The sequence below is a fragment of the Ambystoma mexicanum genome, chromosome 2q (genome assembly GCF_040938575.1).
Source record: "Ambystoma mexicanum isolate Mex_15411 chromosome 2q, UKY_AmexF1_1, whole genome shotgun sequence".
In the NCBI taxonomy this organism is placed as follows: Eukaryota; Metazoa; Chordata; class Amphibia; order Caudata; family Ambystomatidae; genus Ambystoma; species Ambystoma mexicanum.
This window is the reverse complement of record NC_090924.1, coordinates 231818730-231843735: the sequence shown is the minus strand read 5'-3', so window position 1 is coordinate 231843735 and position 25006 is coordinate 231818730. Positions and strand designations below refer to the sequence as shown.

Sequence of the window (25006 nt, the reverse complement as noted above, 5' to 3'; positions counted from 1 at the left end):
CCTGTTGAGGTCTGACAGGGTAGGAAAGCAAATTCTAAATTGTGCCCAGCATATCTGGATCATGCCCACCAAGTAACCAGGAATGATCAGCTCATACGTGGAAGAAAAACAACTTCTTACCAAGAGAAGGTAAAATGTAAAAAAAAAAAAGGTAGAGGAAGGACTAGGGCTGAGCCAGATAGCCTCATAAGAGTAAGGAAACCTGGCCAGATTGGCAAGGGGGAAAATATTTGTTTTAATCCTGTGTGAGTTGAGGAGGATGAGAACTATTCAGAGTGCACCAAAAACAGGCAAGTATGAAAGGAGCTATGTGGTGAAAGTATAATGGTGCTGTATGGTTGTTTCCCTTGAGTGGCATATCGCCACAGCTTGTTTACAGTTTTTTTTTATCTCGTGATCATCCATGCACTGTTTGTGTAGTGTATAATCTAAAAGACAGGGATGTCATTTAGGGGTCGTTAGGGGTTGCAACTGTGACCCCTGGCAATTCCCATGCGACCCCTGGCACTGCCTCTGTTACCCCTTGTTAGGGGTCGCAGGGACAAAATAATCACAAGTAAAAAGATGAGGGCTCAGAAGAGACCTATCTTTACGTTCATCTGCACCCTGCCGGCACATACCAGGGGGGAGCTCGCATTTCAAAAATAGATCATTTATTTTTTAAGTCACTCCGACTGACTTCAAAAATAAATGGTTCCCATTAGGGCTTAAAACGGGAATCATTTATTTTTGAAGTCAGAGTGACTTCAAAAAGAAATGATTTCTTTTTGAACTACGTGGATGAATCTTGTTATTTTTGTCGTGTGATATTTCTAAGAAAAAGGGGTGCACATACATGGGTACTGTGCTCAGTAATTCTCCCCACAAACACAACCCTCTGTCCCCCTTGTCTCTGTCACTTTCACCCTACATCACTAACCCTCTCTCTACCCCCTGCCTTTCTCCTTCTCTCTCACACACACATTTTTCATTCTTATTCAAAACCATTTTTATTGAACACACAACCAAATTAAATTATACTACTCTTTCGCCCCATCATTTTTCTCTCTGCCTCTCGCACTCCGTGTCTCCGGCCCCCCTCTTTCTCTCTCTCACTCACTCTCCTTTCACGTCACTCTTCTCTATTTCCCCCATCCACCTGCGTGCCCCCATGCGCCCATATTGCATTTTGAAAGAGCACAGCTTCCCACCAGAAATTCCATTGCAGTTTGATAAAAACATGAGTCTGTCCAATTCTTTTTAGCTTTTGAGATTGGTTTACAATCGATTTCTGATAGTAATCAGAATATTTAGTAATGTTTTAATAAGGTTGATGCTTTTATAAATAAATAAAAAAAGAACCAGATACATGTTAAATATATTCCTCAGTCGTTAGGTCTGACAGGACATTGGAAAATGCGCGAGACATAACTAAGATATTTATCCATCTAAAATGAACAGATTTGTTTGGTGAATTACACGCTGAGTGTGAGAACTGTGTTCACACTGCTGGGCCTGGATTTGAATCTTTTTCCCCAACAAGGCTGCAGGGTCGCCACTGGGTATGGGTGCCCTCAAACTCATAGGGGCTTTGCGGTCCTTGCTCGTCTCCATCTCCAGAGTCATCCCGAGGATTACGCCAGTTATTCAGTGTCACAGACGCCACCCCTCTACATTTTAAGGAGGGCGGCGAGGGGTCAAATACTTGTTTTAACTTGCCTCTTTGCTGTCTCAACAGCATTTTAAATGGGAAGTTCTTCATTAGTCGGGATCGAAGCAGAATGCAGTGATGGGGAAAAGATCCATTGGCTGCCATTGTACTTCATAAGTCTTCTGAGAAGGTGCGTGTTTGGATCATTGGAGGTATGCCGAGGGCATGTAATTTGGTAAGCCCCCACACTACTACAGTTAGCTATCCAATCTGTGGCTTCTCACATGATCATTAACAGAGTAAAACAAATCCTTCATCCAACTGTCCAGTTTATTTAAGGTCGTTTGACTTGTAAAACGGGTAGGTTTTTAATAGGATTTTCTTCACGCAATGTATTATGATAAACTGCATAGCTGTGTATAATAATGGATACACGCAGGTGATGTTGCCACGGTTTCTTTTGTTATATACCTTGTATGGTCGGATAGCGGATGGCTTGGAGGATATGCAGTGATTTTAACAAATACAAAACAACTAATGGAATTTTTAACAAACCCAAAACGTCTAAAAAAATAACTAATTTTTTAAAACTAGATATATGTAGTTGGGAATGGGAACAGTAGTTTGGGGGTGGGGTAAAAGTATGAATTCAAAATAAAGGGGGCTTTTGGGGGAAAACCCCCAAAACAAAAACTAAAATCATTCTTTTTTTAGACATTTTAGGTTAGTTAAAAATGCATTCTTCCTTTATTCATTCGTTAAAATCACATGTAACCAGCTTGGAGTGTTTGCCTCTGATATTGGGCAAACCTGCTCTTTGCAGGTTTGAGTCAAAGGTTGGCCACATGCTTAAAAGTGAAGAGTGTACTTAGGTCCTAATTTCATCAATTAACAAAACGGTGTTATTCTCAGCTAATCATTCAATCTGACTTTTCCCATACGTGGTTTCAATATAAAAACAATAGTTACAATGTATATATTTTGCTCCACAAATATATTTGTTTCATGGCTTACTTGTGGCAGCACCAGTTGAAAACCATTACCCTCTTTCTTCTGACTCAAAGCGAAATAAATTATATATTATTGGGTGCACAATAGGAAAAAGGTTTGGCGGGTACGATAACCATATTTTTCTTAACACAATAGGAAAAAGGTTTGGCGGGTACAATAGCCATATTTTTCTAAGTGTACTAAGGGACAATGCTATGGGATGCCGCTTAATGTGATGTCAAGGGGTGAAAGGTTGTGTGTCATTACTTCCTGTGATATCACTTTGGGGCGAGGCCAAACAACATTACACCTCTTCGTGTGATGTCACTTTGGGGGTGGGGTCAAATAACATCACTTCCTGTGGTGTCATCAGGTAGGTCAAGGGTCTTGTGATGTCACTTCTGCTACCCCTGGCATTTTGGTGAAAGGACATTCCTGCTAAAAGGCTGTGTATTGCTGTCTGTATTTACCGAGATTCCAAGTGCGTTTCCGCATTTGGCAACACTAGTTGCTGCGTGGTCCAAATGAACACATGGTATGTAACATGCAATCCATCCCATTGGCTGCTAACCTGAAATCTGCATGCAGTAAATACTGCAAAATCTTGAGTTCACAAACCTCCAAAATTACCATCAACTTTTAGATCCTGCGAAAAGTAGGCAGTGATGATTGCCAAGTGAGGCCAAATGATACATGGCTGCAGGCCATCATCCCTCAAAGGATAGGAAAGGTCCACCCAACGTGGTGATTATGGTGGGTGCAGAAACATGGTTAGATGCCATACACTTGCATGTCATTTCTTGGTGTTACATATAGACGCAGGAGGCCCACAAATATGATATGGAGGAAAGGGGACAGGACCTGATCTATGGCCCTGAGGAACTAGTCCTTGTTGCTGAAGAAGTGTCCCATGACCCAGAAGTCTGTGGCTTGAAAAGGTGGTCCACGGGCTATTAAAGTGCGTCCGAGCCTCGAGGAAGTGGCCTATGGCCGGGATAAGATGCTACAGGACGGCGATGAGATGACTGATAGCCCTTAAGATGGGTCTTCTGGCCGGTGGTAGTCCATGCTCCTGAAGAGGTGTTCTTTTGCCTAGAAAAGTCATTCTTGGACAATGTAGAAGTGTGTGTGGCTCTTTAGAGTTGGGCCTTGGCCCAGAAAAGGTTGTCTTGGTGCATCTAGTGGTATGTTTAATCTAAGGAAATGGAACAGCAGCCTGTGGCCTGCAGAATATGTATGGGCAGATGATGGAATAGAGGATTTTGTAGAGGTGGTCCCTGGCCCTACATATATGGTATTTGAAGCTGCAGAAATGGTGTGTAACCATGAAAAGGGGACCGGCATCTGCTGCAGGCTACTCAGGCCACAATAATGATGGGTCCGGGATCGAATTCATGCAGTTCACACCCAAATAAATGCTGAATGTGGCTTTGAAGGGATATTACGTGGCCTAGAAGAGGAAGTCCATACCCATGTAGAGGTTGGCTTCAGCCCTGAAGATGCTGTCTATGGCCTTGACTAGGCTGTCCATGGTGGGGTAGAGGCAGTTTGTTATGTGGTGGATTGTTCTGTTATGTTATGCTATTGCTGCTTACAGACCACTATAGCATGGTGTGGCTCAATGGTGTTGACACAGATGGGGCCTAGTTCACAAGATAATCTATGTACTGGAGACCACATGTTTCAGATGCTTTCTTCCTAGATCTGACAGAACTGTACTGGTAGTCTGTTACAGAGATTCAAGGCAGGCCCCTTTAGCACCCATCAAGGACTCAAATTTTCTTGACTTTGAAAAACCTTTAAGGAAAACAAGCCCTTTATTGATGGTTTTACACTCACAATTCTACATATATTTGTGTGGAGAGAGAAGATAAGTAGGTCACCTTTTATAGCATAAAACTGAGCACACATAAGCAAAATATGTATAAAAACCAGCAGTCAAGCCTGACTGTAAATCACAAACGAAAGACTGTATGCCCTAAACAGCAAGTGGGTATAGGAGCATAATTCATAGTACCGCACATCATGCTTTTCATTAGGATTACCAGACAAATAGAGGCATACATTATAATTTGCGTTGCACTTTGTGAGAAAGGAATACTTTTTATAATGTCTGAGTAGTACGTGGAACTGTTTACAGTGATTTTTCTCAACCCAGCAGATGGGGGAGCCACTGTCTCCGTTTGGTCACAGGGACGTGCATTCATGGCATACAATACCTAGACTTTTCAATAAACAAAAATCTGCTTAGCACTCAGTAGAATTACATACAGATCTAAAATTCTTAAGAGTGGAACCACTAACTCTGCTGTGGTCTGCCTGTAGGGATTGTAGGACTATTAGACATCCACTGCTTCACATAATTCCATGGATCTGGTACACCTTCATTTTGAGCTATTGACTCAGAATTCAAAGTTGAGTCTTCTTTGGCCATGACTGCTTTGCCGAAATCCCGTTCCACTGGACTTCCACAATCGGAGTCTGCAAACCCACTGTCCATAGTGTCTAAATCCAGACATATTCTTGGGTAACCAAACGTTGCTCCACTTTCTGAATTGGAAGAAAAGGAATCCTCGGGCACCTCGTTACAACAAACACTGTCATCATCCTGAGAAAGTACAAGTGCTGGACCTGGTGTCTCGCCCCACGCATCGGCCGGCATGAGCAAAAGATCCAAAACGCTCATATTTGGCCCTAGTAAGCTTGTTAATGGGCCCACCATTGTCTCCTGTGCACAGGAAGTTCCACCATTGACTGACTCAATGCAGTTTGATGGCTTTATTTTCTCCTGTTCAAGGGAACCAGAAATTGTCAAATCATTATAGAGATCGCTCATGTGGTCTCCGAAGTCCATCGCTGGGTAACCATCCTTCTTGGCACTGTTGTACGTTTCATTGCTGAATGAGGTGACGTGAGGGCAAAGTGAAGCATTTTCATCAACCTCTGCTTCTGTGTTACTGCTGACATGTGCATATGATGGAGGCACACCCAGATTACTGATGTTGCGGCTGCACGGGAGAAGACACTGGGTGTGTTCCTGTCCATCAGCTCCTAGCCCTGAAAGGCAGACATTTTGTTTAGGACCTTCCTCCATGTCTGTTTGATCCACCTTTACAGAATGTGTTGAGCGATGGAGGCTGCATACTTCTACGACGTCTGGAACTGAAACACCCCAGTCAAATAAATCCTTTGTGGCCAGAGTGTAGGAGGTGCCTAACCAGCTCTACAAAAGGGAGGAAAAACACCTTAATTATTTCAATGTTGGATATTTCATTAAAATATATATAGATATGCAATATGAGGCACACCAAAACTCGTGCAAACATTGAGTATTGTTAAATATTCGGGTTTTTACATTTTCAAAGTCAATCAATGCAAAATTCACTCAACTGCTCAAATTCATCTGATGGCTCCATTCTGTATTCACAGGAAATCTCTGGAAGGTCTAAAACAGAGCAGCACTGTAGGCTTTCAAAACAAAGATGTTTGTCAAAAGGAAGGTTGGGATACATTTTATTAGCACATGGATTCCACTATAGACCTCTTGTCAACCAATCAGATGGTTTGTAATCGTCTATAATCTCTATTAGCACCCGGCAGGGGGGAACCAGCCAATCACGTGGCTAGAAACGCAGGCTGAAACCTCCAATCTCAGCCTGCGTTGCCACCTTCCCCAACCCTCCGTCACCTTATTGTAAAATAAATGAATTCCAATTTCCATCCCTCTCCCCAACCCCACTTACCTGCTTGTTACAGCGGTGCAGGCCGCCACCCCGGTTTCCCAGCTTCTCTGGCCGCTATGGAAAGGGAAGAGGGGCTGGTGGTCATCTTAACACTGTATTTTCAGTCATTGAACGGGACGCGCGAGTCATCCCGTTCAATGACTGAGAATACTTTCTTTTTTTTAGCACCCAGGGTTACCGTTTTAGTAACCCGGGGCTCTAATGGCATTAAGCCCCCGTTTCAAGGGCTGGAACATGGGGGGGCTGTGTAACAACCCAGAGCCCTCGTTAACTGCCTTCGCTTCACTCGGGACGTTAATGTGGGCTGTCAGGTCGTTAACCCCCGTTCCAGCCCTTGGAATGGGGGCTTAACGCCAAAGTATACAACTCATTCCAATCATTCTGATCAAAATGATTTGCTTTCTTGTTTAGTTGCACAACCCCATGTACTAATAGCCTTCTAGAACTCGGCATGGGTCGTAGGGGAGGCCATGCCTAGGGATCCTGTTATTTATTAGTGGGATCTTGTTATTTATTAGTAGGGGCTTGGGTAGCCACTGCCATATGCTGTGTCAATGTGCCATGGCTAAAAGCCAAGGCCAGTTGCCAGTGGGCCACAGCCTTTCTGCATAATTGTGGCAAGGTGGACAGTGGACTTTGCCGAAGCCTGTATCCACTGGCCAAGGCCAAGGAAGGCCATGGCCAGTGGGATCTGGTTATTTACTAGGCATGGAGATATGGGCCATGGGCCTTGTTACTAATTGCTGCAACATGGACCATTGCTACAGGCCAAGGCCATGAGCAGTGGGCCCTGAAGAAGGCATGGCATTACAAAACACAGTACAAGCTATTCCGATAAGACAGTTAAGATGATCAGATTCATGGCAACAAAACCCAATAAATTCAGCAGTGGTGGGAAGTGACAACAATCTGAACTCGGAGTCCTTGACATTGCTCAGCCCATGAGGACATATATGAGATCATAGCAGGCATCAACAATGAGATTACAAAAGACATTATGAGGGAAATCTATGGGAAGACTCAGAGATAAAACTGTTGTCACCTTCCACACCCACCGAATTTCCTGGGTTTCTTACGAATGTATATATTAGTTATTAGCAATAGAATGTTTGTAGAAGTCAATGGTTCATATGGTCCACTTTAAATATAGGGTTGCTCCCTACTCTATCTAGATATATATTATGACAATATATATTATTAGCACCCTATAGTTATAGTGAAACCTATGAACTGTTGAATTTTGTGAACATGCTATAACAAATGACCTTTGACTCGCTTGACTGATCAAGTTGACATTTTTCTAAATAATTGGCTAGCACGAATCTGGAAAATGTTGGCACATTCTTCAAACGGTCCAAAGGTACCAAAGAATAGTACAAAATCTGCTTTTGGACCTTGCCCATCCATTTTCCCATAGAGAACAGGTGCACAGCGAAAACCACTGGACCGATTTGCACCAAATCAGAAACAAGTTGGGCAGAAAGTATTGCAGATATTCCTTTTTTTGGGTTTGTATACACATGTGATGGAGAAAGGGGGGCCCAGGCACCAAAAACCCTTTTTTTATATCTCTCATAGTTCAATGCTTGAAGCTGGGGCGGAGGTTTTTCAAAAGCAAAATTTCAATACCATCTTACATTTTCATGATTAGTTTTTGATAGGAATGGAAAAAGAAATATTGCAGCTTATGTATGTTATTTTTAAAGATAAAAAGTGGCGGTCTTTGGAAGAAGTGGCAGGGAGCTGTGCATTTCAGAGATTAGATAGAACTGCATTTGTAATAATGTGTTCTTTCAAAGTTTTCAGTGCTTTTGACTGGGAGGCCGTGTCTCAAAGGGATTCACATCAAAAATGCTACACAATCTCCGAGTTTTATATGAACATGTACACCAGAGCAGGCAAAGTAGAAATGATCCTGCACTTTGAAATTCTTTCCTGCCATTTATATTATAACATGTTATTTATTGAACCATGATAGATACAATATGGCACTCCTTTGAGTTGAGCACACTCAGTGATGTTGGTTGCACAGAAAGTGCCATGGCAAGGTCCTACATTACTCCTGCCTCCCTCTTCTTTGTCCCGGTCCGCCCCTAGCCCTGCCTCACACGTCTTCATCCCCATGTCCTCTTACCTCTGCCTCAATTTTCCTAGTACCCCATTAACCCTAGCCCACTCTTCCTCATCCCACTACTCCATTAGTGCACATTAGCCTGCCTCACTCATCCTCATACCAGTCTTCCATTAACTTTCCTCACTCTTACTCATCCCAGTACCTCAGTAGAACGCCATTACCCAACCTCACTTTTCCTCGTTCCAGCATTACATTACCTCTTCCTTGTCCAAGTACCTATTTACACCCGACTCAATCTTCCTTGCTCCAGTACCTCTTTACCTTACCTGTGACTTGCTCTTCCTTGCCCCAGTACCTCATTACTCTTGGCTCACACTTCATGCTATAGTACCCCATTAGTAATCCATTACATTATCCCCAAACCTCTCTACCTCGACCTGGTACCCCATTAGCAAATCCATTATATTACCCCGACCTCCCTTTACCTCACCTAGGTACCCATTAGTAATCCTTCACATTACCCCCAACTTCCTCTTCCCTGTCCATGTAACCTATTAGTAATCCATTACATTATCCTCGTCTATTTCTTCCTCGTCCCGTAATCCATTAGTAATCCATTACATTATCCTCGTCTATTTTTCCTAGTCCCGTAACCCATTAGTAATCCATTGCATTAACCCTACTCTCCTCTTTCTCCTCCCAAACTTGTGCCCCATTAGTATTCCACAATCCTGCCTTGTGCACATCCTCATCACTGCCCCTCGTGCGCATCTGTGCACAGTTGTGTGGATGCTTAATCGCCACAGTCCCTCTTCCTCTTCCTTGTTCCAGTCCTCTTCATCTTCCTTGTCCCATTTCCGCCTCCTTTGCCTCATTGGTTGGCTTAGCAGGGTTTGGGGCATGGTCAAAGGACATGGTCCGGGCACAGTAGCAATGGCCTTAGCGATAGGAAATATCCCATGGCCCTATGACCAGCAATGGTGAGAACTCATGATACATTGCTTAGAAACACACTGTGAAATACAGTATAACAAAACGCTTTTGTTAACAAACATTTAAGATTAATCAGGTCAATGCAACAAAACCCTTGAAATTCAGTGAGCAAACTTTCACAGAAGTGATGTTGAGGTGGTAGTTGAAACCTGAGGTTTAGCAGGTGTTGCAAGCTACGCCACATTACCTCTGAGCTGACACTTTGCACATCCCATGAAGATTCCGCGACATGCCATATGATATGGCATCTGAAATCACGTATGACATTGCATAAGGCATCATCAATGACATCACTGGAAACTCGAACACACTGATGATATCAAAAATTACATCCCTGATTACGACACTGTAAAGTAAATGTCATTATGACAAATTACTGTCCTTTATTTGCAGACATTTGAGAAGCATTCTAAAGCTAGATATTGGTATCAAAGGAGAACTATTCGCTTTCACTCGATCAAGCCTTTTTAAAATGTATCTCAAGGTCCAGAAAACCGGGGGGACGATTGCACGTTTCAGTGCACACGTGCATCATCTTCCTCTGTCCTAGCAACCTACTGTACCTCCAAACATGCCTCTTTAATTCCTGCAGATTGACCGTTGACTGTTAATTTACGAAGCATTACAATTTTGCATGACACAGGGCTACTTTCTTCTTGGAGGTGCAGGCAGTAAATTGTGAAATAAAAAACAAATGGATTTGGATTTCATTTTCCGTGCAACAAATTCCACACTACATACATGCACTTCAGACTTAACCATCTTCCTACTAGGGTGAGGCCATTCATTGAAATTTACCAGACCCAGTAGTGAACACAGGGAATTGTCGCTTCTGCATGTCTAATGACTTGTTGGAAACTGCACATTGGGTTACTGAATGTCCTAGTCTATCTTTGATAAGGCAAAAGGATTTTTTCAAAAGCTGGGTCTATTTTGGAACTGATTCGTCTAAGAACTTATTCTTGTCCAGGCTCATGTGGGGGGATATTGTCTCGTTAATAATTGCTTTGTGCCGTTTTTTAACTGCAATTGATGTTAAATGTTAAATGTTAAAGGTATTTATATCGCGCACCGTCACCAGCGGAGTTGGTCCCCAGGCACTCTGGCGGATCTGTAAAACAGGAAAGCGGGTAGGTTTAGTGGGGTAAAGCGGGGGTAGGAGAGTGAGAGAAGTGGTGGGCTGTTGGCGGCTTCAGTTCGATGTACACCGTGAGCTGAGCTTTGGTGTGAATATCGTGCCGGGGCGAGACCTTGTGTGCTGTTGGCGCTGGTTATGTGTTTGTTGTTGATGCGGCATGGCAAAGTGCGTGTGGTTTGCTGGATGAGAGATGGTTGTGTGAATTTTTCGTTTCAATAAGTTATGCAGAGATTGAAAGTTGGGTTAGTGGGGTGTGTGTCCTGGTTCTAGGAGATCTTGTTCGATTTAATTTGTGTTCCTATGGGTGGGTTAGTTGCTGCTTTTCTTTCATGACCATCTAACTGTTGTGGGTGATGTTGCTGCACATTCCCATTCTATTGCACTATGTATAATGTGATTGGGTGTGTCTATTCTCCCCCTCTGGTGTAGGTGCTGAGGATTGGCTGCTTCCTCTTCCCTTGCTATCTTTGGGACATAGGTCTGTTGGAGTTAGGTGTGGTTCAGGGCCTGTCAGGGTACTATTGATGAATTGTATTTGTCCTTCTGTCTTGGTCTGCCTATGTATTCAGTTTATAGTGTTCTCCTATTATGGCTATCACTCCGTTTGTAGTTTGGAAGGTCGTGGAGTGTCTTCCTTGGATTCTGTTTGTAGTTGATTGCTCGGTGGGATCCGGGATCGGTATCTTCATTCATCTTCGATCTAGCTATGTGTGTGTCCCTGTGGGCGGTCTTCAAGTTACGCAGTGAAGAGCCTAGATTTGAGCAGTATTCTGAATAGTAGGTGGTTTCTTGTGTTACGTATGTTCTTTGGTAAGTCGTTCCAATTTTTCGGTGCCTGGTGAGAGAAAGAAGAACCTCAGAGTTTTCTTTTGTTGTAGGGTTTCAGTTCTAGACGGATGACGTTGCTTGATCTGAGCGTTGTTGTTGGTTGATGTTGGCCTAATTTGTCTCTCAGGAACTCTGCGCCTTGGTTGTGTCTCGCTCTGTCCGTGATGCACATTGATTTGAATTTTATTTGTTTTTTCATTGGTAGCTAATGTAGTATTTTTAGCGCAGGTGTGATGTGTTCTCTTCGGGGTAGTTTGAGAAGCAACCTGGCTGGTTGTATCGTTTGAAAAAATTAATCACTATTTCTTAGGTATTTTCCTCATTTACTAATTTGTTTTTAATGTTTGTGAATGTTTGTGATTCAAATCAAATACCTGCAATGTGATTTCATTAATTACTAGATACGTGTGTATTACTATCTGACTCAGGACTGTTGGATTCTGATGGCTAAAAGTGACCTGAATTTGAAGTATGAGGAGATAGATGTGAAATCAAGAATAAAAAAAAACACTTGAGTCCCTCTACTTACGTTTTTTAATTGTGTAGTGGTAATTATTATTGAAACAGTGTATCTTTCGCACTTTCAGTTGTAATTTGTGCTACGAATGACGACATCAATGATATCAAAAGTCATCAGTGTAATCAGTGATATTGAGATTGTGCTCTTTTTCCAAGTGATCACATCGATGATGACATGTTTTGCCATATGTGATGTCATAAGCAATGTAATTAATGTGTTCTAGTTCGAAGTGATTTCATTGCTGTTGTCTTAAATGGTGCCACGTGTGATGTCATAAGTGATGTCATCTGTGTGTTCATGGGCTGGGCAATAGGGCAGCTTGGAGTTAAGGTGGCATAGCTTTCAACACCTTCTGATGTTATGGGGTTTTGTTGGATTAAACTGGTACCCTAATATCCAAATCAAGTTTTTTCTCTGACTATATATTGCAGGGAGGTGCAAGCCACCCTTTAGTTAAGGTGAAACCTATCATCCAGAGGAAAAGCAAAGATTCCATGGTTAATAACTTTTGAGCCGTAAGACAGATCAGCACAGTGATTGACATTCCTATATTAGGGCCTGGGCCTCCCAGGAATGGAAAGTTTTGTGAAAATGTGTGCTATGGTTCAAAAGATATAAAGGGTCAGAGAAAGCGTGTGTTTTTCCCTTTTCCATTCATTTTCCTACAGGGAAAATATCCCCTTTTTGCACACATGCAAAAGCCAAACCGCTGGAAGGATTTGCGTACAATCAGAAACATGTCAGGCACGAAATGCTCAAAGGAAATACTTTGTTTTGGTGCAAATCCGTCCAATGTTTTTCATTTATTTGGCACAGAGCGGGGTGCACTTGTAAACCAAAAAGTCAGGTATATCTCCCATGATGTGTGGCTTTTGCCAAGCTTTTTCAGTTCTGAAAGGTGGTGTGCTGAATCTGGACAATTTGTCCCTTCTCCCCAGTGGGGAGCGACCTCCTACGGAGGCGAGTCTGCTCTGCAAGACACTTCCTAGGCGTCTGGGAAAGTGGGACCTCACTGGGAGTGCCTCTCCTCTCGGGACAATGATTCTGTGAGTAACTCATGTTGGCAACAAGTAAGACAGACACAAGTGATCACAGTTCAAGGGTGTTTATTGAACAATGAATGAGGTATGCAGGTTGGAAAAATGCCTAAACTAAATCTAATATGGGAGCAGCGTCGAACATCAAATGAAAAATAAGGTAGTCCTAGTGGCGTTGTGGCAAAATAAAAGGGCCTATACTAATAAAGCTATTGCCAAACATTACAACTAATACAAAAAAGGGTGTGGGATAGTTATCAAGAAACGAAAGAAGTGTTCTCAAATAATATGTCAGGATGCGGTAGCCTGGGTCTCCTTGCCCCATGTTTTGAGCACGCAGTAGGTGGCATCTTCGAGCACAGTTCAGTCTCGGGCTTCTCCAGTATGAGACGACAGTTCTAATGGCATCTCTCAGGACTGCTGATGGCCAATTCTCATCTCACTTGAAAGTCTATTGCCTTCGAGGGCCTGGCGGGTTCAGCTAACAAAACAAACATTCCTTTAACAAATTAAAGTTTGTTACAGTGATAATGGTTCACCCCTGGGTCCCCCGCTTCTGGGTTATGACCCTTCTTTATTGTTTACCACAGTTTCACGTAGGGTGATTGCTTCACCTCAGGGTCCCCCTCTTCTGGGCGCTGACCCTTCTCAATTGTTTACTAAAGTTATCTAACAGTTCTTTTCTAAGTGGACTTTTGGGTGATATCTTCACCCCTGGGTCCCCCTTGGTTGGACTTAGACCCTTCTCTTCTCTTTCTGGGTACCCCTCTACTGGGTGATGACCCTTCACAATTTTCAGCCACAGTTTGCATAGGGTGGTGGCTTCACCCCTGTGTCCACCTCTTCTGTGCGCTGACCCTTTTCAACATTCAGCCACTGTTCACATAGGGTGATGGCTTCACACCTGGATATCCCTCGGTCGGGCTTGGACCCCTCTCTTCTCTTTAGGGGGATTTCTCTTCCCTTAGTTCTCAATGAACTTTAACTGTGGGATTCACTTCCCTTTCTTCCACTTAGTTTGTAGATCAAAGTCTTTCGTTTGTACAGGGATTTTGCTTGACCCTCAGTATGCCCACTTTGACCTATTCCGCTGGCTCTCCTACGGCCAGCTGGTATCTGTAGTTTCTCTCATATGGGTTTCGACCAGAGTCTCCTCAGTTAGCACCCACATGGTGCCAGTTTCCCCCTCAAACTGGTTTTCCCTTTAACACCTGTTACAGTTCTTTCACAGTTCATAGAACTTGGTTCAAAACTGGCCACTTTTTGTGATTCTCACTCAATACAGCCCGGTTCTTATCGTTTTCCTTTTCGACTCACTGGCTGTGATGAAACGCTTGGCTTTTCTTCTTCATTGGAGTCAATGCCGAGACCACGGTCGCGGGAACTTCCCTCACTCCTGCTTATCGTCGTGGGCTGGACCCATGTACACTTGTTCTATTGTTCGCAGTGTTAGGCTCTCTTCCATGAAGGTTTCACAGGTCTGGGGCAAAAAGGGCAAGGCCACTTCTCTCCTCGTCACCCTCTCGAATTCCTGTCACCTTTCTCCTTCGCTTGAACTGCTGCACCTGATTAGCTGTCTCATTGAGCTGTCTGCCGTGATTGCCTTGCTCGTACTGTGCTCTTTTACTCCACCTTTTATCCCTGTGGGGAAAGGAAAGGGCTGTCAGGTGTGTGTGGTTCAGGTTAATTGCCTGACTTTGCCTGACGCGGGGGTTGGGACATGTCAAGGAAATGTTTTTTTATTACAAGTCCGTTGTCTTGTGTCTCGGGACAAAGTGTTCATGTCGGAAAAGAAAGGGGTTGAAGTGTCGGATAAAGCTGGTGGTAGAGTTTCCAGGTATCCTACAGGGACAGAAGGGAAAGAGGTGATACATGGGATTATAACCCTATGATTAGGGTTTGTGGTGACCTTGGGAGGGAAGGGAAGGTTTTGTGAAATAAGCAGGAGGGTTTGTGAGAATTCAGAAAATGATAATCAGAGGGATGGCATTGGTTTGCAGGGTAAACGGGAATAGCTGGGATTGAGAAATTAACAAAGGGGATTGTGGGAATCGTAGTGTTTTGTCTGATCAGGTTGGGAGGGCGGAAAATAATAATCAGAGGGACGGGAAGAAGAAGGATAGGGAGTATTGAAATGGAGACCGGTGAAACAAGGATTCTGGGAGTTATGCTTTTTCGGTGCAACCGGGTTTGGGACCTTATAGGATTGATTACGTATGGCGGAGGTGTTGGATCTGGGTAGGAGAGATCTAAGGGGAGGAAGGGAGGCAGATGCAATACATCCCATGAAAGCCTCAGTTATCTCGCCCTCCTTTCCTTCTCTGGCACTATACTGCATCTCACCTGGGGCATTTCCCCAAGCACAGACCGGGCTCCCTTACCTGGGTGATTCCCTTTCGCTCTTTCGCCCCCAAGGCTGGGATCTGAGCATGTCGAGCTTCCTTTGGCCACCTGAATAAGGGCTCCTCAAGGTTCGCTCAGGAGAATACCCTCAGGTTTCTCACAACTCCCAGTCCAATGAGGAACTCCCTGAATGGGCTACATTGTCCACCTACATGGGACTTGATAGAAATTTGTGTTCTCAGATTTTAAGTACAAATGCCAGCAATCCACCTTCCACCCTGTTGGCTTCAGGTAATGCTAACCTACATCTGAAGGCTGTCGTAAATTATGAAGGACACACCTTTTTTGATTATGATGACGTACGTACACCCAATAAGAATTGTGAATGGTGCGAGACCTCAGAAGAAGAAGGTGCTGTCCGCACTCCTACGGCATGATGAGAATCTACGGTACGCAGAGGTAATCCTCTGTGAACATGCACTGGAAGGGCACAGCTACACAGAGCCAGCAGTAGCACATCAGGAGCGAGACATGCTAGCTGGAAGCTATGAAGCGGGTATGCTGACCAAGCAAGAGGCTCCGGACAGGAAAGGAGCCAAGATCGGAAGCAAACTGTCTTTACTGGTGGTGCGACCACTCGAGCACAGTGGTGGGATGGGTGCCCAGCAACCGGCGCCGAGACAGGGCGAAAGTAAGAATCCTGAGTCCCTGATCTCCACACGACGATTGCTGGTACTGCTGAGACAAGCACAATGAGGGAAGCAAACGCTTCCACTTTGAGGATACCAGCGAGGGCTGTAAACTATGGGGTCAAAGATTGCCAAAGCCATTCACAGTAGGAGAAGCTGGGAATCCGGAATGGCCACAATAGCCACGTTATATAGAGTGAAAGAGATACAAATAGTACAGATCAAGGCTGGAGTAGTTGCTGTGAGTGTGACACCCTAAAAGAGCGGAATGGGTATGTGACCCAGGGAAAAGAAAGTCAAATAAATACAAACGCTGTCTATGAAGGCTGAGGAAGCTGTTTACAGTATCAGAAAGTGAGAGAATGATATGGACATGCGTCACGTGACCCAGGAAGTGAAAGGAAAATGTGTGCTTTGTATCAAGGCTGGAGAAGCCAACACATGTATGAAAATAATTGGACTGAGAAACAATAATCCTAACAAAGAGCCACATGACCTTGGGGAGTCCCAGCGCAACAAAGGTGGGATACAGAAAAGCACATGCATAGTAATCCTGGAGGGATTATTGCTACTGGTATACAGCTGAAGTGATGCTGGAGGGATTCAACCAGTGACAAACAGCGGAACAATAATGAGAAAGAGGAATTTGTCTTTTTCCCAGAAAGGGGGAAGGGATAATTGTTTAGATGATATTTAGAATTTTAACTGACATACTACACAAGTAAAGTGCACTGAATACAGACATTTCCACATAACTTTGAGACTGATAATAAGTCCTCTAAGAGGCCCATTCAGAGGCTGGTGTGAAAGCCTCCACTTTTTTTCAGGTTTTCTAAAGTGCTAGGGCCAGTTAGTCATAAGGAATTTGGACTCAGGACTCTTCATTTTTTTACTACGACGAGCACCCTTCGTTTTTGTTTTAGAAGGCAGGGCATTTCCCTCAAGCGATAGGACCAGTGAGGCATTTTTCCTTCTATTTGAATAAACCCATCTATACCCTGATCCATTGTTGTCGTACTCCATCTTCTGGTTCGTCACAGCGGCCATGACGCTATTCGAGAATCAAGTTCGGAATAAACTTTGAAAAGTGCCCTCAAATGATATAAAGGGTGTTAATTATGGAGCATTGCAAGTAGGCAGCATGTGGGCAGTGTGAGGAAAGATGATTGGTGAAGGTTTGGGGCTTGGGGATTGCATCGTTTATTTTTCTTCTAGTGTTTTGCCAAGGTCAAGGACGGCACGAATGTTGAAAAGAAAGTGTAAATACTTGTAAACTATAATACACCGAGATGTGATATTCAGCATGGTTGCTATTTAGGGGAAGATGAGTATTTGAAGTACATTTTGGAATTTAAAAAAATATATGTTTTAAAAAAAATGCTTTCCAAGTTAAATTAAAATGTGTACGGGGGTTGTATTAAGGCGATTTTATGTCTCACGTTTGTGTATTGGAATCGATAACTGCTTTATTTAACTTTGTTTTGAGAATATAAAGTGCGCCATTGAGACGCATAGCCGTGGTTATATTGTGTTTTGTTTGGTAGAGGTTTTCACTTGATGCAAACGAACGCTTCTCGATTCAGTGTTCTCTTAGGAGCAGTTTTCAAAGTCGGGTTTTGTATAGAAGTTCTAAAAGTAGATTTTAGGTTTGTTTAATGCTTGATTTGTTTGAAGGAAAGATCTGAGGGGTATAAAGAGGTAGATTAGTGTTGTCAGTTTGGGAAAATGGCAGTGGGCACAGAGAGAAGTCTGCACTATTTCGCATAATTTCTCGATTCGTTAGATGTAACTAACGATTAGCATACAATGGAAAAAAGGTCCCTCTTGATGCAGTGTTCTCTACGTAATGGTTCTCCAAGTTGCGATTGGTATAGAAGTTTGAAGAGTTGCTTTTAGGATTGCTTAATGTTTGATTTGTTTGAAGGGTGGACTCAAGGGGTATAAAAGAGGTAGAGTAGTGTTGTCAGTTTTGGACTGTTTCCCATGATTTCTCAATTCGTAAGATTTGACTAAACACAGTATATGATGTGAAAAAGGTGAAGCTGTTTTCTGAAAGTAAACAATCTAGGAATATTAGTTCAAGAACTGTGATTCTCAATTCAAATGTACATTTGCATATTAGGAGTTTATGGTGCTGATTTAACTTGTTATGGTTATATTTATTTGAAAAGGAGTTCAGGTGCTGAATCCAACCTTACATGCAGAAACATGCCTTTAAATGTTGCTCCTCTCTTTCTTGCATGCGTGATCTGCTGTACCAGTGATGTCACTCATGATGCCATAAGTGATGTTATATGTGATATCATTAATGATGCCATTTGGGATGTTATCAGAGGGTTTATGGGTCGCGCAATGGGGGCATCATAGTGAAGGTGGTACAACTTCAGCTCCCGCATTTCAGGTGTTTTGTTGCATTAAATCAGCACTTTAATGTCAGTTCAATGAAAGTTGTTTCATATATATAAATAACAGGGACTCCATAATTTACCAGATTGCATTATCAAGCCATCTGATAAGGGACAAAACATAGTTCTCATGAATCAGGATGACTATATGAAAGAAGCCTATGAACAACTCAATGACAAAAAATGTTATAAAAGGATAACACAAAATCCCATTAAAAACCTGGAGACCAAGGTCAATACTTTCATAACGGGATGGGAGACAAAAGGCATCTTAGAGGAAGATAACTGCAGGTTTCTCTTCACAACCAACACTGTAATGCTGACCATATATTTCCTTCCCAATGTGCATAAAAACATCTCTAACCCCCCTGTAGAGCCATTGTCACTCTTTCCGGTTCCCTACTTGAAAATATGTCTATATTCATTGATGAAGTACTTTTTCCTTTTGTCTCTTATGTAAGAGATACCACCAACTTACTCTCGCACATAGATGATTTACCTTGGGAATGTGACTACCTACTAGTAACCATGGTTGTGTGTCCTTATATACCCCAATAGGCCATGATTTTGGCATGAATGCTTGCAAGCACTACCTTAACACCCGGTTATTGAATTATCTTTTGCATACGGAAATGCTACTTGGCAAGATATATCTTTGCCTGAGAAACAATACGTTTTTGTTTAATAACAAATAATTCCGTCAGTTTGAGGGCACGGCCATGGGTATCACCCTTGTGCCGTTTTATGCCAATTTGCCCATGGGTTTCTGGGAAAAGATCACTGTCTGGACTGAACAGAATGAGGCAGCTACAGATAATGTGGTCATTTGACCTGTTCATCATTTGGAAGGGCGGCGAACATCAATGGCTAGATTTTGTGAAGTGGCTGAATACCAATGAAAACAATCTGAGATTCACAGAAACACACAGCTGTAACTCCATCATGTATCTCGACATCATTCTGAGAGTAGTAGACCACAAACCTATCACGGAACTACATAGGAAACCGACGGGGACCAGTGCTCCCCTACATGCCATGAGTGGGCACCCAAAGAATCTAATCTGGACTGTGCCATATAAGGAATTTATCAGTCTCCGCAGAAATTGTTCCACCATGCAAGTCTTTGATAAGGAGAGCAGATTTATGGCGCAGGGTTTCCAAGAACAGTGTTATCCTAAGAGAGTCATTGAACGTGCCTATATCAAAGCTCGGACCTTAAATAGAGTGAGTCTTCTCACTACTTCTAAAACTGTCCAGAAACACAACTCTGCGACCAAAGCTACTCGATTGATACTAACTCTCAGCACTGCAGCACAATCGATTAGACAGATTCTGAAACGACATTGGAAAATATTGATGGCTAACAATGATTTAGGCATCAGACTTCATCTCCATCCAGATATTAGCTTGAGAAGAAATCGTTCCATAAAGGACATTCTTGTCAGCAGCTACATGTTACCTGATATTAAAGATAATGACAGGATGTGGCTTCATGATTTCAGAAGGGGTTTACCAAGTGCACTAGATGCAATATCTGCAAATATGCCAGCAACTATGTGTCGTTGATTCATCCCATTTTAGGGCATAACATATTCATCAGTGATCTTATCACATGTGAGCCAGACTTTGTTGTCTATTTGCTACAGTGCAAATGCAACAAGTGGTATGTGGGAAGTATGAAATGTAAACTGAAAGTACGCATATAGCAACATGTACAAGCCATTACCAACAATATCAGTTATCCCATAGCCAAGCATTTTACAGAATGTCATGGCGACAGTCTAGAGGGCTTTTTTCTTCGGAATACATAGAATTACCATTGGACAATGTGGTGGTGACAGAGAATGGGCCCTAAAACAACAAGAAACACCCTGTATCTTAGACTTCGAGAGTAAATACCCAAAGGGACTTAACATCAACAAAGAACTTTATACCTTTTTGGGCCAATGATTCATCAATATTATTTCTTGTGTTTCTGGGGGGACAAAGAGTTTTCACCACATTATTTGCTACGTTGTGCTCTGGATTGGAATTTTCAGTTTTTATTGACTTCATCATTAATCTTCTTTTATCCATTACTTCATCTTTTTTGATCATTATGGGCTCACATTGGGCAACAATGATTATGAGATTCCTGGGCGCCTGGGATGTTTTCCCAGTCCTTTGAGATGGGATTTGGAGCGTCCTCTGTGTTTGGTACATGTGCCTTCTTTTTGAGATTCAGCTCAGTGTTTATCATTTAAACTGCTATTTTGGTTTTGTTTCGTTCACTTCGGTCTTATTGTTTTTCTGCTAGTAGTTGCCATTGTTTTCTCTTTCTCTTCTATTATTCTTTCTACTCTTTTTTACTTTTTCCTCATTTTTTCCCCTTCTATGGGTGTGTTTCCCTTGTATCCTCTATTTCCTTATCTGTTTAATATTGGTGTTTCAAATTTGTTATCTTATTTCTGGGCTACGTTCTTTTTTCCACTTTTTAATTGAGGGTGTGTTTTAGGCAGTTACCACTTTGGGCCCATTTGTTAGACGAGGTGATGAACTCTTGACAGATGTTCAATAACTGACATTATGTGATGATCGGACCATGCATTAGCAGTTCATTTCTAGCACTTTATGTAGAGTTGCACCACATTATTCACTTTACTATCTAGCAATGAGATTGTTGCACATGAATCAGCATTTTGAGCCCATTTGCAAGATGAGGTGATGACCATTCGACAGATGTTCATCAATTGACATTATGTGATGATCTGACCATGCATTAGCACTTTATTTCTAGCACTTGATGCAGAGTCGCACCACATTTTGCACTTTATAATCTAGCAATGAGATTGTTGTACATTAATCAGTATTTCAAGATTATGTTTACTTTGCACTGGCACTTTACCTTTAGCATTTGGCGCTAGTTGTACTGTATCATGAATTTTTATCCTCTAGTGATATGTTGAAAAGCACTTTGCACTCTTGTTCCTTTGCAGATGGGAACGGGTTGCTTATCTTATTGTGCTACATTACTCTAATCTTCGTATTGGATACTCTTCATTCATGCTAGGGTCTGTTTGTCTTTACATCTCACCCTTTTGCTTTAGGCCCTCTGGACCATTGTAGCATTGTGGCCTTCAGGCTTACCTTTGGCCAGGAACACACTGTGTGTTTCATAGATTTTCAGGCGTACTTGCTCTTTGTTGTGCTGGCTGGTTCAGGATTATGCCTCTGAAGTGGATGACGTCTATCCATCTTTGGCATACATCCACCTTTTGCTTTAAACCGGCTCTTTTATAGGCATTAGTGATCCACACGGTTACAGATTTCTTACATAGTGAGGACATATAGTAATATCTAATTGTGTACTCAGGGATATGATCACTCCTGATCACACAGGGCATCTCAGTGTACCTGATAGGGATTCTCCTGCCTGCACCCGTTTCCATTATTCATTGGAACACATTACAAAGTTGTTATGTTTCAACATGGAGTCGCATATACACTGGTATGTCTTACGCTGCTGTCCGCACATTATCAATTTAACACAATATGTCCACACTTTAATCTGTAAGGCATTGGTCTCTTTTTATGTTGTGGGTTTTAGCTGCCTGAAACTCCTCCTTAATATAAACACTGGAATGATGGGTGGAAATTGTGTGATCAAGCAACAAGTCGGTCGCGAAACATAACGCTGCCGAATGTTCGGAATTTTGTGCCTTGGGAACCTCACATGTTCATGGCTTTTTAAATGTGCACGATGCACTAACAAAAATCTTGGTATTTTTACTCCGGTGGACTCTGATTCCTGGTTTTTACACATTTTGCAGACTTTGAAGAGTGCTCCTCTACACTTTTGTTGTAAACTACAGCAGAACTTTGATATATATGTATATGTATATATATATATATATATATATATATATATATATATATATATATATATATATATATATATATATAAAAGGGTGGCGGTCGCTGCCCCCTATAGTTAAGGTGAGTGACTTGATCCATAGAAAATGCAAAGGTTCTATTGCTAATAACCTTTGACTGCCAGGAGGGATTTGGCTTATATTTTCCAAACAAATAGTTAATCACAGCCCCCCAGACTGAACATTTTGGGAAGGATTTGTTTAGAAATGAAAAAGTAATTGAGAATTATTTTTTTTTTAAACACAGTCATTTTCCACAGAGAAAAAGTCCACATTTTGTCATGCTGAAGCACAAAAACTGGTGGACGGAATTCCACCAAAGGAAAAACAACTTGGGCACGAAGCGTTGATTCGATTTCTGGGACAGGTTTGGGGTAAATCCGTCAAAGAGTTTTACAAATATTCAAGGGGTTGCCCCTTGCTCTGAAAACATTTGCTATATTTCCCATGGTACTTAGCATCAAAGAGGCCGAGAGGCTTTTTAGAAATGAAAAAGAAGCCACTTTTCCCCAACATTCTATTGCTAATATTTTTTGACATGCTGGATGGATTTTGATGACATTTTCAAATCAAAATGCTTGTCAAGCACAGCACCAAACTGCAAACTTAATAATACGTTATAAAGTGAAAATGTTATAAAGAAAACAAAACACCACAGTTTTCAGTCCATTCCTTTTCCTATAGAGAAAATGTGCAGTTTTTAAACAGCCGAAGCGGAAAAAATGCTGGTCAGATTTGGACCAAATCAGAAATAACTTGGGCACAAAGCGTTGACATATTTAGCTTTACTGGTTTGCGGTAAATCCATCCAGTAGTTTGAAAAATATTCGACAGAGAAGGGTGTTCCCCTGTTCCTTAAAACCTTTCAATCGGCCTTGGTGATTTGTAGCAAAGAGGCCGAGTGAGGCTAGTAATGTTTGACTTGCTGAATGTATTTGGATGAAGTTTTCTAAACAAAAGGTTTGTCAGGGTACCCACCCCCAAACTGGAAATTGTTTTCAGCCTATTCCCATTCATTTTACCAAAGAGAAAAAGTGCAGTTTTTGTACCGGTTGTAGTGCGAAAACCACTGGGCAGATTTGGACCAAATAAGAAACAATTTACAAATCTTACAGAGCCTCCTAACTTTCTCGACATCAGAAAGAGACTTAAAATGTTTCTGTTTATGTTGTCACTCCTAGGGGATGTGAGGGAGGCATGGTATCACAAGTAGACACTGACACAAGAGCTGCAAGTTTCAAAACCTTTATTTATGGTTTAAAAGGGGTTAGCAAACTCCTATCTTGCCCTTTAACTAAGATGGGAGTATTCTCGACCATCAAACAAAAAGAAAATACAGTCCTAGTCAGTCCTTAGTCAAAATAAAATGGCTTATAGTAAAAGAAATATCAGTATTTTTGTAGCACGGAGTAAGGTGGCATACTTCTACCTTATGACACACTCTGGCTTCGGACACAAGGATATTTGTTTTGTGGACCAGGGCCAACTTGGCCTTCCACGAAAAGTCACTAGTTTATCCACTGGACCTCTCGGCTTTCTCTCACTCCAGCCCAGGTCACCTTTTCGCTTATAATACAGTTCAACAAAAGTTTGTTTCCTTCTGATTGCCACAATTCAGTACAGGTTTCCCTCTCCTGGGCTCAAACCTTTCAATCACAATTTGTGGGGGTTCCCTTCCCCAAGCTTCAATCACACATTAATAGGCTTCCCTCCTTTCACTTTCATTCCACTGTTGTCGAAGACTTTAGAAACTGCATGACCACTTCGACCTTCTTTTTTAAAATGTCACTTTTTCTCTCCCACACCGAGGCCTCTTGGTAAATGTAGTTTCAAGCACAGTACTTATTTCAAAGTCATCTCTCACATCCAGGTTTCCCTCTGCCAGGATGTCCAAGGTTTGTTACTTCCCTTCTTTAACATCACAGTTTATTCACTTAACTTCTCATGGATCTCCCTCAGTCGGGCTTGGACCACTCTTTTAGCTTTTTGCACGGGTCTCCCTCAGCCAGGCTCAGACCCCTCATTTACTTCTCACATGGGTCTCCTCAGCCGGGCTCGGACCCTATTTTTACTTTGCTCTTGGGTCTCCCTCAGTCGGGCACGGACCCTCTCGCTTTGCACAAAAGTTGAACAAAAAACAATGTGTCTGGACTTCAAGTCCCATAATGCAATGTTCTCATTTCGCTCCCACTTCGCCAGCTCCCCTAAAACAGCATTCTGGCGGTTTTGGGAGCTGCAGGTTTGAATTGGGATGTTTCCAGAGGTCAGGGTCTCAACACCTGCACCTCAAAGGCCTGCGCTTTAGTATCTGGCCCAGGGGAGGAGCTCTGGCTTGGGCACTGCTAGGTAACCCCAGCTGCCCCTGGTTTGGCTCCCTGGAAACAGAGCTCCCTCACCATACTGCAGCCTTCCCAGAACTCACAGGGTCAGTATTCTGGCAGTCAGGGTCGGATTGGCCCCTCGGCCTTTCGGCTCGTGGCCGGGCCGAAATCATCCCTGAGGAGTGGGGGCCGGTTTCTGGCCATGTCTGGGCCAGTTTGGAAGAAAGAAAAATAGATTTTTTTTCCATATTTTTAAATTATTTTTTTCCAAACACTTTCATACTTAGGTCGATAAATGAGTACCAACACAAGTTGGGTGATATTGTATGCATATTTGTTCTATAAAAAAAGAGCTTAAGCGTAAGTACTATACCATAACATATC

At 42.5% G+C, this 25006-nt stretch overlaps 1 protein-coding gene across 2 annotated transcripts in view; it reads right to left on the bottom strand.

Annotated features, from left to right (window-relative positions):
* Positions 1-4418: 4418 nt before the first annotated feature.
* IL21R (interleukin 21 receptor) overlaps positions 4419-25006 on the bottom strand; it is a 325610-nt gene continuing 305022 nt past the window's right edge. The window contains exon 9 of one of the 2 annotated variants that reach the window (XM_069647188.1): positions 4419-5843. In XM_069647188.1, the coding sequence (XP_069503289.1) occupies positions 4920-5843 (924 nt within the window). In that variant the 3' untranslated portion in view covers positions 4419-4919. The remainder of the gene's footprint in view (positions 5844-25006) is intronic. The other variant, XM_069647189.1, reaches the window with a different exon arrangement.